This window comes from Carettochelys insculpta, chromosome 15 (genome assembly GCF_033958435.1).
Source record: "Carettochelys insculpta isolate YL-2023 chromosome 15, ASM3395843v1, whole genome shotgun sequence".
Lineage (NCBI taxonomy): Eukaryota > Metazoa > Chordata > Testudines > Carettochelyidae > Carettochelys > Carettochelys insculpta.
In genome coordinates, this window is record NC_134151.1 from 5,606,356 (window position 1) to 5,618,882 (window position 12,527).

At 60.5% G+C, this 12,527-nt stretch overlaps 1 protein-coding gene across 1 annotated transcript; it reads right to left on the reverse strand.

Annotated features, from left to right (window-relative positions):
• Window positions 1-762: 762 nt before the first annotated feature.
• Window positions 763-5,337, reverse strand: TLX3 (T cell leukemia homeobox 3). Its single transcript, XM_075009831.1, has 3 exons — window positions 4,923-5,337; window positions 3,921-4,164; window positions 763-1,236 (listed from the first exon to the last, which is right to left on the reverse strand). The coding sequence occupies exons 1-3, from the start codon at window positions 5,335-5,337 to the stop codon at window positions 1,026-1,028; spliced, it is 870 nt and encodes a 289-aa protein (XP_074865932.1). The 3' UTR covers window positions 763-1,025.
• Window positions 5,338-12,527: the final 7,190 nt, after the last annotated feature.

Below are 12,527 nucleotides of genomic sequence, written 5' to 3' on the forward strand. Positions count from 1 at the left end.
ACCTCACCTGGCCTGAGCAATCGGTTTCCTTCTGCTGGAGCCTCTCCCGACGTGGGACCCAGTCCTCAATCGCCTCCCCCCGGAAGCAAACGCTCCCCGAGAAGGGTTATTTAAAGAACCCCTTTATTTACAGATCTCAGCAAGTACAAAGTATTATACACAGTCTGGGCCAACCCCAAATCTTCTGTATTATGAAACATAAGGCGCTTTCTTACAGTCGGTGGCCAAGACGGGCTCCAGTGCTGCTGGCTGGCAGGGGAGGGCAGAATACAGAGGGCCTGGCCTGGAGGAGCCCTTATTACTGCGGACAGGAAATTACAGCTGGCATCGGCTGCACCTGGGACAGCGGCAGCTCCGGCGTTCCAGGCTAATAGGGTTTCCTAAGCTAATGAGTCACGAGGCCCCGCTGGCGGCCTCTGCTAAGTGATACGCGTTTTGAGAGAGCCTAAACCCTGGGCGGGGGGGAGCAGCCTATTGTGGCACCCCGCGGCCTGCCGAGCCGCCCTCGGAACGCGGAGCCCGCGGGCGCAGGAGCCGGGGCGGCCGGTGCTCGGCTCTCGGCGCGTCGGGCCATCGCACGGCGCTTCGCTCCCTCGCCCCGTGAGATGCGGTCACGCGTGGAGCGGCCGGTTCCCCGGCAGGAGAAGGACTCCGGGATGACTTTGTCCTTGGCGGTGGGATGACCTGCGAGCCACCGCGGGGCGTTGGTTGGCCCGGGTCCCCCCCGGCCTGGCCGCCCCCTTTGCCCAGTCCCCGCTCCGGTGCAAACCCTCCGGGGCGCGGGCAAACTCGGGCTCCGTCCCCCCGCCGGGGCGCGGGCGCCGGAGGTGTGGGGCGGTGGGGGGAGGCGCCGCGCTCTCTGGTGCGACCTCGCGCCGGTGTAGCGCGTTCACACGGCGCGGTCCGGTTCAGCAGGCGGGCGGCGGCCGGCTTCCCAGAGCCCAGTCCCGGCCAGCTGCCCGCCCGGCTGCGGTGATGCGGGGGGCGGCGGTGTCTGTCCGTCCGTCCGTCCAGCCGCGGCCCCCTTACACCAGCGAGGTGACCGGCGGGATCTTGGCGTTCTCCTCTTCCCAGGGCTGGAGGTTCTGCAGTGCAAAGAGCGAGGAGTTGTGCAGACACAGCGGGTCGGGCTGGATCGAGTCGTTCAAGGACTTCTGGAAGGCGTCGTGCTGCAGCTGCAGCATCAGCCTGCTGGCCTGCTGCCGCTCGGCCTCCCGCTCCTCCGCCGTCTGCCTCCTGCACACACAACACGCGTCAGCCCGGGGCCCGAGCCCGCCCAGCCAGGCAGCGCAGGGCTGGGACATCTGGGGGGTGCCAGGGGGGTTGGGTGCCCCCGGGGGTGGCGGCACTCAGGGCCTTTCCCGGGAGGGGATCGTTGGCTCCCTGCCTCCAACCCAAGCCCGGCTCGGAACGCCGCTCCCAGGCGGGTGGACCGGCCAGCGGGGCGCTGCTGTAACCACCCCGCGGAGCGCCCCCGGCGCAGCTCTCCCCCGGGGGGACATCTGCCAGGCGGCCGCCAGCGGGGGAGGCTCCGCTCCGCGCGGCCCGAGCCGGGACAAAAGCGCCGGCCCCGGAGCTGCGCTCCCAGGGACGGGACATAGGGCCCGGCAGCCCCTCTCCCGGCCAACGCCCCAGTTAAGGCCACCACCAAGTCAGCCCCGGTGCCTTCCGCGCCTGCGGTACGGGCCCCTCTGCACAGCCTGGGGAGGCGACACTGGGCAGGGAACTGGTCCTCTGCGGGGCTCTGGGGCCACTAATGCATCTACTAATGGGTGGGTATCACCCTGGTCAATATATCTGTGTGTGTGTGTGTAATACATATACACACACAGAGAGATGGATATATTAACCAGGCTCTTTCACACGCGCGCGCACACAACTATATCTATATCTATCTATCCATCTATATATCTCAGCCTGGTCAATATATCTATTTGCGTGTGTGTGTATGTGTATAATACATACACACAGAGAGATGGATATATTAACCAGGCTCTTTCACACGCGCGCACACACAAATATATCTATATCTATCTATCCATCTATCTATATATCTCAGCCTGGTCAATATATCTATTTGCGTGTGTGTGTATCAGCCTGGTCAATATCTGTGTGTGTGTGTGTATAATACATACACACACACACACACACACAGATGGATATATTAACCAGGCTCTTTCACACGGGCGCACACAAATATATCTCTATCTATCTATATATCTCAGCCTAGTCAATATATCTTTGCGTGCGTGTGTGTGTATCAGCCTGGTCAATAATCTCTGTGTGTATGTGTATACACACACACACACATAGATAGATAGATAGATATATTGACCAGGCTCTCTCTCCCTCTCTCTCTCTCTCTCTCACACACACACACACACAAATGTATATCTATATAGATATATATCTCAGCCTGGTCAATATAGCTCTGTGTGTGTGTGTGTACACGCCCACAAATAGATATATTGACCAGGCTCTCTCACACACAAATATATCTAGATATACATATATAGAGAGAGGGATATCTCAGCCTGGTCAATGTATTTATTTGTGTATGTGTATGTATACACACATGCCCACAAATAGACATGTTGAGCAGGCTCTCACGCACACAAATGTATCTAGAGAGAGAGAGAGAGAGATCTCAGCCTGGTCAATATATCTGTGTGTATACACTCACAAATAGATATATTGACCAGGCTGACACACACACACACACAAATATATCTGTAGATACATCTCTCTCAGCCTGGTCAATATATCAGTTTGTGTGTGTGAGTGTGAGAGCCTGGGCAATGTATACATTCGTGTGTGTATATATAGATATCTGTATAATCGCAGCAGGGTCAGTATATCTCGCAGTGGCCCACGACCCGCATCTCCCCGGATTCGGGGCCCTGCTATCGGCCCCCTCCGTTAACTACAATAATTCTTTAAATCCCAGCGCAATGGCTGCAAAAACCGAGCGCGGCTGCTACCAGCGCAGCAAAGCCGCGACCGCCGGCCCTGCCGCTGACCCCGGGAGGGGCCTTTGCTCGGGGGGATTGTTACCGAAAGTACAGCCCGGCCCCACCCGACCCGACCCACCCTGTCTCCCGGCGGGGCGGTACGCAGCGGAACGCAGCGAGACCCCCCAGGCTATTTCGCCGGGTTGTTTGAGACTCGGGGTGGACGCGCCCAGCCCCAGGTTTTCTACGCGGGAGGACAAAGGAGCCGAGCCGAGCCGCCGCCCCAATCCCTGGCCCGGGAGGGTCTGGTTCCGTGGCCGCCGCAGGCCCGGACACCGGCCCGGCTGACTTCTGGCGAACCCGAGCCAAGCCTGGCCGAGAGCCGCGTCCGCGTCCCCGTGGTTGGGCCCGGGGAGACGGGACAAGAGCCCGATCTGCCGCCGTCCGTTCTCGGGGCCGCGCGGAGACCTCGTGCCGGGGGATCGCAGCGGGTCCCTGGGCACGGGGGCAGCCGGGCGCCCGGGGTGCACAGGCGGCGGCCGGGGAGCGCTCGGCGCTGCTCACGGCGGGCGCGGCAGGGTCACGTCTCCCCCGCCCAGCGCGTGGCGGCCCTGCGGCTTTCGGTCGCTACTGGGCAGCGCTGGGCTGCAGATTCCCCCCCCCCACCCGAGCCTGGTGCGGGGCTTCGCCCACCTGCAACTTCCACGCGTGTCTGTGTCTGGCGGGGGGAGGGGGGTTTACCCCCGGCAGCCCTTAGCGATCCGCCGGGCTCCCGGCTCGGCCGCTTCTGCGGGAAATGGGGGGGCGTTTCTGGAGGAGCAGACGGAGCAGGGGCAGGGAGCTGGACCGGCGCTGGGGCGGGGCGGGGGGGCACGAGGTGGGCTGAGGAGACGGGGCGGGGGCAGGTAAGGGGGGACGGGGCAGGTAACAGGGCGCGGCGGGGGGGACCCGGGCGGCGCCCAGACTCACCGCCACTTGGTCCGCCTGTTCTGGAACCAGGTCTTGACCTGCGCGTCCGTCATCTTGAGGGACTTGGCCAGCGCCGCCCGCTCGGCCGAGGCCAGGTACTTCTGCCGGTGGAAGCGCTTCTCCAGCTCGCAGATCTGCACCCGGGAGAAGGAGGTGCGCGGCTTCTTGCGCTTGGGCGGGGTGCGGTTCTGGTAGGGGTGCCCGATCCGCCGCGTCACGGTGAAGGGGGTGAGCGCCGCCGCGGCTGCCAGGGGACAAAGAGAAGCGCAGGTGAGAGCCCGGCTCCCCCAGGCCCGGCCCCGGCCCTGACACCTGCTCCGTGCTGCAGGGCCCGTCCGGGGGCGCGGGAGGAAACAGGCTCGGGGTTCCCTCCCCAGCCCCGCTTCGAGCTTCCCCGACACCCTGGCTCCTGCTCCGCGGTGCGTATCCCACTGCCGCCCCCATCACTGCAGCCTGCGCCTCAGGATTCTAGTCCGGCTCCGGGGCCCAGTTCCCGCCCGCTGCCTCCCTGTGTGCACACGCCCATCGAAAGCCCCATCGCCCGCATTCAGCACCCCGGGGGCAGCCTCCTCGGGACACACTTGCTACCCGGACTGTGGGTGGGGATCGCGGCTCCCTCCCCACCCCGCTTCGGTCGGGGCGGGAAACGGAAGATGTTCCGCCACCCAGAACCGGCTGCGGTTTCCGCACTGGTGCCGGGACGCGGAGCGCGCCGGGCCGGTGGCGGTGGGGTGAGGGGGCGGTTCGTCTGTCCTTTGGCTGTTGGTCGGGCAGGACAAGGGGGTTGCCCTTAGTGGGCCCCGAAATCTCTTCATTAGCCGGTTCCAGGTACTGCTCCTTCCCCCCGCCCCAAGAAACTGAGCTGGTTTCAAATCCAAAACTTTCCCTGCCAGGCGGACGGGGGGCGGACGCCCGCAGGGGTAAAGCCCACAGGCGGTTGTAGGGTGTAGGGCCGCTTCCCAGCGCAGCCTCCCCGGGGGGTGTGGGAAGCCGGCCCCTTACCTGTGAATCTGTCCTTTACGAATCTCCTGCTGCTCTCCATCCAAGGGAAGTTGAGGCTGCCAAGGCTGGGTACAGCTGGCATGGCTGGGATGCCGCTGGAAATGGGAGGCGGCACAGCCCCAGGGATGGGTCTGTGAGCTGGCACCCGGATCACTCCAGCTGGAGCCAAGCTCAGATTCACACTGTAAGATCCAGAGTCTTCAAAAGGCGCCCCGAGGCCAGGGAAGGAGGCCGGGAGGGAAGGGTAAGGGGCGCTCGTCCGGCTGACTGGGCTGCCCAGGTACGTGGCGCTGTCGGAGCCTCTGGGGACGGGCTGGGAGGAGGTTTCCTGATCAGAACTGTTTAAGATCTGATCAATTCCAAAGCTGATGGGCTCGTGCTGGTGCTGGGTCTGGGGGTTCGGTGCCTGATCCATCCTTGGTGGATAGAAAGGTTGGCTCCAGCCCCTCTGACAACGCCCGCTTTGCCTCACAGTACATCCATGTCGGTCCCGGCGTCTGTGAGACTGAAACTTTGCCAAGAGTGGTCCAGCCCGACAGGCTGTGTGTCATCTTTTTTTGAACCAAACCTTGAGTGCCTGCTTCTCATGGCTGTCCCGCCGCTGCCATTGGACGCCAGGAACAAGCCTCTCGCCTCCCATTGGCTGCCGGATTTCAATAAGGGCCTAATTCATGGGAATAGGAGCGGAGGGACTGTTCCAAGGTGACATCATTTTAACAAACGAACAATAGGTCAAATTTATTAGCTATGCTAATACGGGGCGGATATTAGAAGAGCATCTGCGAGCGGGGCCCTTAGAAAGGAGCCGCTGGAAATTTAACAAAGCTTTGCAATTACGAGGCGAGCCCCTCCCCCCCAGCTGATTACCTAACGTGCTAGTTGCACCGACTTCCAGGACGGGCATGACAAACCCGCCTCCCCCCCTCGGTGCAGCAGGTTAGAGCGTAAGGTGACTCTTTCCTATTGTTTCTGTATATAAATGCGGCGCGGCGTGCGAGCCCCTCACTCGGACGCGCGGCGGAGGAGCATTGCGGGCCGTTTACCTGCGCAGCGGCTCGAGTGCTGTGGGCCAGGACAGCGGGCTGCAAAGTAGTAGCGAGAGCTATTAAAAACCAAAGCAACCAACCAACCAACCAACCAACCAACCAAAACCCCACCGAACCGAACCAAACCCAAACGAAAATCCCTCCGAGAGGGGGATCAAAGGCGGTTTCCCGGCTGGCGAAGCCCAACATTTGGGTCTGGTTTGTTTTGTGGGATTTTTCTTTATTATTTTTTGTTTTGGTTAGTTTTTGGCCGTGTGATTTTTTTAAAGCTCAATAACCTTAAAGCGCCAGTTCCGGGGATTCTCCCCGTTGTGACTGAGCTGAAGGCACAGGCGAGACAGGCTCGCCTTCATTTTCCGACGCGATTCCTTTTGGGGCGAGGGGTCCTTAAATATGTCCCCCCCCCAGCTCGCCGCCTTTTCGCAATTACGCTTCCCCGCTGGAAGGAGCGAGATCTCGGCCCTGGACTTCATTTCGTGCGGGTTCAGGACTTCATTTCGTGCGGGTTCAGGCGAGAATCGCAGCCCCCCCCCCCCGCAGCCTTGGTTTGAAAGGGATTTTATTTTGATTATTATTATTTTGCAAATTGAGAATTCCGTTTAAATTTGCCTCGAGGCCGTGGAGCCAACGTGAGAGCTGAAAGAGAAACATTTCTCCCGCTGGCTGAACCGCATTCCCTGTGTTTACACCGCACTTCGTTAAACGCTGCAGGGCCCCCGGCTTCCCCCACGCTTGTGTTTTTTAGAAATTCCAAACCCAGGCTCCCGGACTCCAATATTTTCTCCCTCTGTTTAACCGGCCGGCCCAGTATTTGCGTGGGGCCGTCTCTCTCGCAGATACAACTAAAGGGGGTGGCGGATCATGTCACTTACAAAGCGAATCCGTTTTGGGTTAATTCGCGTCAACAAAAGAAGAGCGAAGTGAGTTTGCAGACGCTCCCTAACGTCCAAATTGGACTAAAGGCGTTAAAAATTAAATAACGTTCAAATGCATTTACTTAGTTTCCCTTTTATAAAGGGAAATGAAAACAGGGAATAGAATTTTCCTTTTAATAGAATGTAATAGTATTTGATCAGCACCTGTTAGGGCTGAGTTTGTGATTTCCGAAAGCAGCGACAAGGAGAGAGTTTATTAGTTTTTAAAGCTTAGGATTCAATTACCGCATCTCGCTGAATAATTTAAATGGGAGCAGTAAATGCAAACAGACCTGTGGAGTTGTTGGACTTACTGCACGGCAAGGCTGAAGAGAGGGACAAGAAAACGCCATTTAAAAGCGAGGGGGTCTTTTTTTAACCAAACCAGCCCATCACATAAACGCCCCAGAAATTCCCCCAGTATTTGGTTCCTGAACCTCAGCCCAACCGATCCGCGATTCTCAGGGAAAAATCAGAGGAGAGGATTTCTCCGCAGCCCCCATCACAATCCGTAGCGCTTTAAAAAATAGCGCCGGCTCCTTCCTTCGTGGCCCGGGGGCTCCTCCGGCTCCGGCCGCCGCGGTCTGAAGTTCATTGGGTGCATTCAAAGACTAAAACAATCGCCCCGCGCGTTTTCAGCCCCCCCCCCCCACCCCGTGATATTCAACCGCTTCTGGAAAGGCCCCGCATCAGGACTGCGCGGAAGCAAAGGGAGTCTCAGCGCGTGGATCATTGGGGCTTCGTGGAAAAAACTTGCAGGACGCCCGTTTTATTGCTGGCACAGCCAGAGCGGTCCCACGCGCTGCTCCGAAGCCCGGGAGCCCTCAACGTGCGGGTCGCTGTTGCGCTAGCTGCGGCCCGGCCCCGGGCGCTGAAACCCGGCGGTGCTTGTAAGCAAGAGCCGGGGAAGGTTTGGAGACAGGTGAGACACGCACCCCCCAAATCCCGCTTCGTTCCCCCGCCTGGCAGCCGAGCGATCGCCCCGGCGAGCCCCAAAGCGGCTGCCCAAAGCGCTGGCCATTTCCAGGGCCGGGAAACTTTCGAGCCAGGGACGCTTTAGTCACAGCGGCAGGCTGCGGCTGCCGGCCGGGGGCAGCTCGGGGACTGGCCGAGACAAACACTCCTTCTGGGGGAGCCCCTTAAAGCAGCGCCCGGGTCCCCGGGGCGCTGGCAGGTGTCCGATCGGTCCCTGCCCCGGCGCTGCGTTCGCTCCCCGGGAGCGGTGGATGTGCAGGGCGGGCGGCACCCTCCGAGCGCGGGGAGCGACGCAGAGCCGCGGCCGGGCTCGAGTGATTCGTTCCGCTCCCGGGCAGAGCCCGGGCCCGGGTGGATTTCCCATCCGAGTGGCCGGCCCCGCGTGGGGCACTGCCGGACGCGCCCCGGGGCTGGAGTCTTCCCGCTCCGGGACTGCGCCGGGCTCCAGGCCGGGCAGGTCGAGCTGTCCCGGGGACAGCGCCCAGGACGCGTTTGCCGTGGAGGTACCTAGCCACGGAGCAGCCGCAGCTCGCGGGCGGGCCCGGCTGCGAGGCAGCCGCGCTGGAAGCGGGGGGTATTTCTGCCCCGGCTGATGCGATTCAGGGGGACAATGGCCCCACCGTCTCGGAGCCAGCGCACTCCCCAGCAGCCTGGCTGCGCCGGAGATACGACTATCAACTATCCCTCCCCCCCAGCACGGCTCAGCCCCCCGCGCCCTCGCACCCAGGCGGGTGGGCAGGCCCCGGCGCTTAGCCGCGGGGGGCGCCCGGGAAAAGGGGGCCAGGGGCATCTCGGACTCCGGCCTCCCGAACCGCAGCGGCCTGGGAGGCGGCCAGGCCCCTAACCGGATTTTTTCCACTCGCTCTGGCGTGTCTAAGCGGAACGATCATTAGTTTGCGTTTCTATAGAGGGGAGCTAATTGGATTTGCAGGCTACCAGCAGGCTGGCCCGCCGGCTTTCAGGAAGGAGCCTCCCAGCCTGCAGGAGACAGAGGCGGGGAACTTACCCCTGTTAGCCTGGCCTCAGGCAGCACAGAGCCGAGGCCCCTCCGGTCCAACCCGCCCAGCCCTGAATGGGCAGGGAGGGGCCGAAAGCCCCCAACCCCCCGCCCGGTGGGAAGAGGGCGAAAGCAATAAAGTGGCACCCAGGCCTGAACCAGGCCCGGCTTTGTTAGAGAAAATTGCAGCGGGATCTGCATAATGGGAGCGCGCGCTGCCCAAGGCTACCTTCCTATTGCGCGCGGCTGGTGCTATCAATTCTGGGAGCGATTTCACAGGCAGCCTGGCAGACTTGAGCTGGGATAATATGCAAAGATGAGCTTTGAATAATGAATGATGCGCTTTTAAACCAATTCCAAAGTGTCGGTGATAGTACAATATGAAAAGGGCTGGTAAGTAATAGTGTATTTAAAAGGCGCTCGTATGTTTTTATTACTATATTTAAAAAGATATCTATATTATTTGTGCGAAATGGATAATCTATCACAGAGTCTTCGATAATCAGCTAAACAATACATTTTTCTTGGGGAAAACTCTCCCAGTTTTACACAGTTAAATATAGACTGTCGTCACACAGCTTTGTAACGCTTGGCTACCTTATTAAATATTAACTCTATTTTAATATTAGCTTTTAAATTTAATATGTTGACGTTCTGTTCTTTTACTTTAATTATGTTTGATAATTAATACCCTTAGACGTACGGCTTCCTTAAAGGCTGCTCTCCCATAGTCGGGTTGCTGCTTTCAGAGGTGTGTAGGTCTGCAAATAAAATTATACCCACAAAAGTATATCTATATGTGTATCTATATCTAGTTTTGTGGGTATAATTTTATCTCTCTCTCTATAGCTATAGATACATCACATTGTACTATAATCTTAGTTCGTAAATAAACATAATTAAATAAATAAACCGACTTAGTGTTTGAATTTAAAAACATTCCCGCGCTCACCACTGTATATATATGCGTGTGTGTTTATGTGTGTATGTGTTTATATATAGTGTGTATATTACACACACACACACCTATAGGTACAAACAAACACATGCCACGCATTTCGTCTTTGTCAGTGTCTAATGCATTCGATCCCGGCTGTTCTAACCTATCAGTTTCTAAATAAAAAGCGCAGCGCGTCTATTCATTTACAAAAGCCAAACCAGCCCTGTAACTATTTTTCTCCTTTGTCGCCCAGTTCGCACACGAGCCTGGCAGCGGCCTGGCTTGGCGGGTGGGAGACAGCGGACTATGCTGTGGACACAGGTGGGGGAGCCAGAGCCAACTCCCCTAAGAAAACCAGGCGCTCTCCCCTCTCTGTGCAGTCGGGGCTGGGGGCGGTTCGTGGCCGGTGACACGCGGGCCGCTGGCTTGTATCCGGGACGTGAGGTCGAGGCCCTAAGGGGAGGCCCGTGGGGGAGGTCAGTAACGCCGGGGCAAACTCCGGCTGGACGTAGTGTGATGGCAACTGCAGCGAGCCAGAGCTGCCCCCACACCCAGGGCTCTACCCCACCGCCGGGTCACTGCTGCCAGGACAGGTGGGCGCAGCTGTGCGGGAGGCATCACTGCTCCGGGCACCAGAATACAAAGCTGCAGGGGCCGTCCCAGCGCCCCAGGCCCGCCCGCCCCCTGTGGGGCGAGGAGCTGCAGGGGCAGCTGAGCAGAGGGCCCGTAGGGGAACGACTCCAGCACCCTCCGGGCCCGGGGCTGCCCAGGCGGATCCTGCCCCCGACCCTGGCAAAACTCCTAGGAGCCACAACAGCCGCTGCAGGATCGGGCCCACGCCGCCCACCGCGCCTGGAGGCGGAGGCCGGGTAGGCTGCGGGGGCGAACTGCGGAGCCGGGACGCCCCGAGCTCTGCCCGGTGGCCGGTCGCGCCCTCACCCAGTGTCTGGTCAGGGCTGCCACGGCCCGCCCCCGCCCTGGAGTGAGGCGAGAAGCGCGAGTCCAGGGGGCGCCTGTCCCGGGCTCAGCCCGGGGTTCCTGAGCGGCCTCTGGCGCTGGTGAGAGCCCCTCTGCCCGCTGGGCATTGCCCCTAGAAGCCCGGGCGGGGGGCTCTGTACACGGGCCACCGGCTCAGCCCCACTTCCCGGAGCGCCCTTCTCCCGGCTCAGTCCAAAGCCCCAGTCTAGCCGCCAATCCCCCCACCCCGGCCGGCCGGTGACCGGGAAGGGGCCCGGGCCTGGCCCCAGCAGCCCACGCCCTCCGCGGCTTTGTGGGGGGGTATGCCCGCCGTCCCAGGCAGCGCAGCCGGCTGCGAGCCCGCAGGGCTGGGCCTTGAGCCTCGCTCAGCGCTCGTCCCCTCCGATCCCTTGCGGCTGTCCGACTCCGAGCAGGCCCGCCCCTTCCCCGGTGCAGCAGGGACTCGCAGGTGCCCGGGGAGGCCGGTTCCGGGCGCTGAGCAGGCCAAGAACAGGCCCTTTCCCTGACTGCGCCCCCTAGGCCCGGGCCGGTGACACTGACTGCGGGCTGGGAGGTGTAAGCGGCACACCCGGGAAACAGCCGAGCCGCTCCGGAGCCACGTGCACATCGTGGCGAACCCCCTCCTGGCTGGGGCCGCGACCTGCTCGCTGCACGGGACCGCGGCGGCGCAGTCCTGAAGCCCCCCCACGGGCGCGGCGGCCCGCGCCGCAAGACAGAGCAAGGCGGCTGCCCCCCACGGCGTGCGCTGGGCTCGCTGCTGGGGGGCTGGTTGGTGTTTTACTTGGTGGGGGGGGGGGGGGTGTCTCCCTGCACGGCGCCACGTGCGTTCTCGGGGAATTCATCGGCGAGCCCGCCTCCCCCGCCGCCCAAGCCCACAGAGGGGACGCGACAGTCTGGGCAGAACATGCCCCGCCTTTGCGCTTCCAGCCGAAGGCCACAATCACGGTACCCGCTCTGCTCCTCCCACGGCGACCGGGAGGACACCGCGCCGCCCCTGGGCGGCCTCGAACCCGCCACGCCGGCGCTGCGCCTTGCACTTGATTGACTCGGACTCCAGCTCCAGTTATTTTTAGCTGCGCGATAAACCAGGCGCCCGGTAGGTGGTCCGGAGGGTCACTGCGCCTGGTTCTGCGCCGCGTTTAGGCGCGTGGGTTACCCGGCAGCCCACCGGACACCGCCCGGCTGAGATGCCGCACGCTTGTCCCGCGGAAAATCTCCGGGGGGTGGGGGTGGAGTTTAAATGGCAGAGTCCTAAAGGCCTGAAAAGAAATGATTCTGCCAGCTAAATCCACACGCATGCCACAGCTCCTGGCTTCAGTGAGACCCTGAGCAGCTGCCCCTCCTCTAGCGCCCAGCCCCCTGTGTTTTTAAGGAAGAAGGGTTCTTTCAAAGGTGGGGTTTACTTTTGAAAGACCCGTGTCTACACTGCTTTTCTTCTTTCGAAAACAGCTCTTTGGAAAGAATGTGCAAATGAGGCGTCAGACATGTAAATCTGTGCCTCATTTGCATGCTTTGAATTCATTCATTTGCATGTCTCTTTCAAAAGATGAATTATGGTGTAGATGTAGGAAAAGACCAGGCTGAGTGGCAGGCACCTGTCCCCAGTTCTTTAGTGGGGCCTCAATATGTAAAGGTCCCAGGGCTAAGACCTCACCCCAGGCTCACCAGCTCTCATCTTCTTTGATGCCTTTAAGGAAAATGACACCACACAGCACCAGTAAATAGCAATTCACAGAATCCTGGAGACCTGCACTG

Excerpts from the sequence above, each read along its gene's own strand:
- TLX3 (XM_075009831.1), bottom strand. The coding sequence starts at position 5,337 with ATGGATCAGGCACCGAACCCCCAGACCCAGCACCAGCACGAGCCCATC. Across the intron at positions 4,165-4,922 it reads CGTAAAGGACAGATTCACAG|CCGCGGCGGCGCTCACCCCC; the intron begins GTAAGGGGCCGG and ends GTCCCCTGGCAG. Across the intron at positions 1,237-3,920 it reads AACAGGCGGACCAAGTGGCG|GAGGCAGACGGCGGAGGAGC; the intron begins GTGAGTCTGGGC and ends TTGTGTGTGCAG.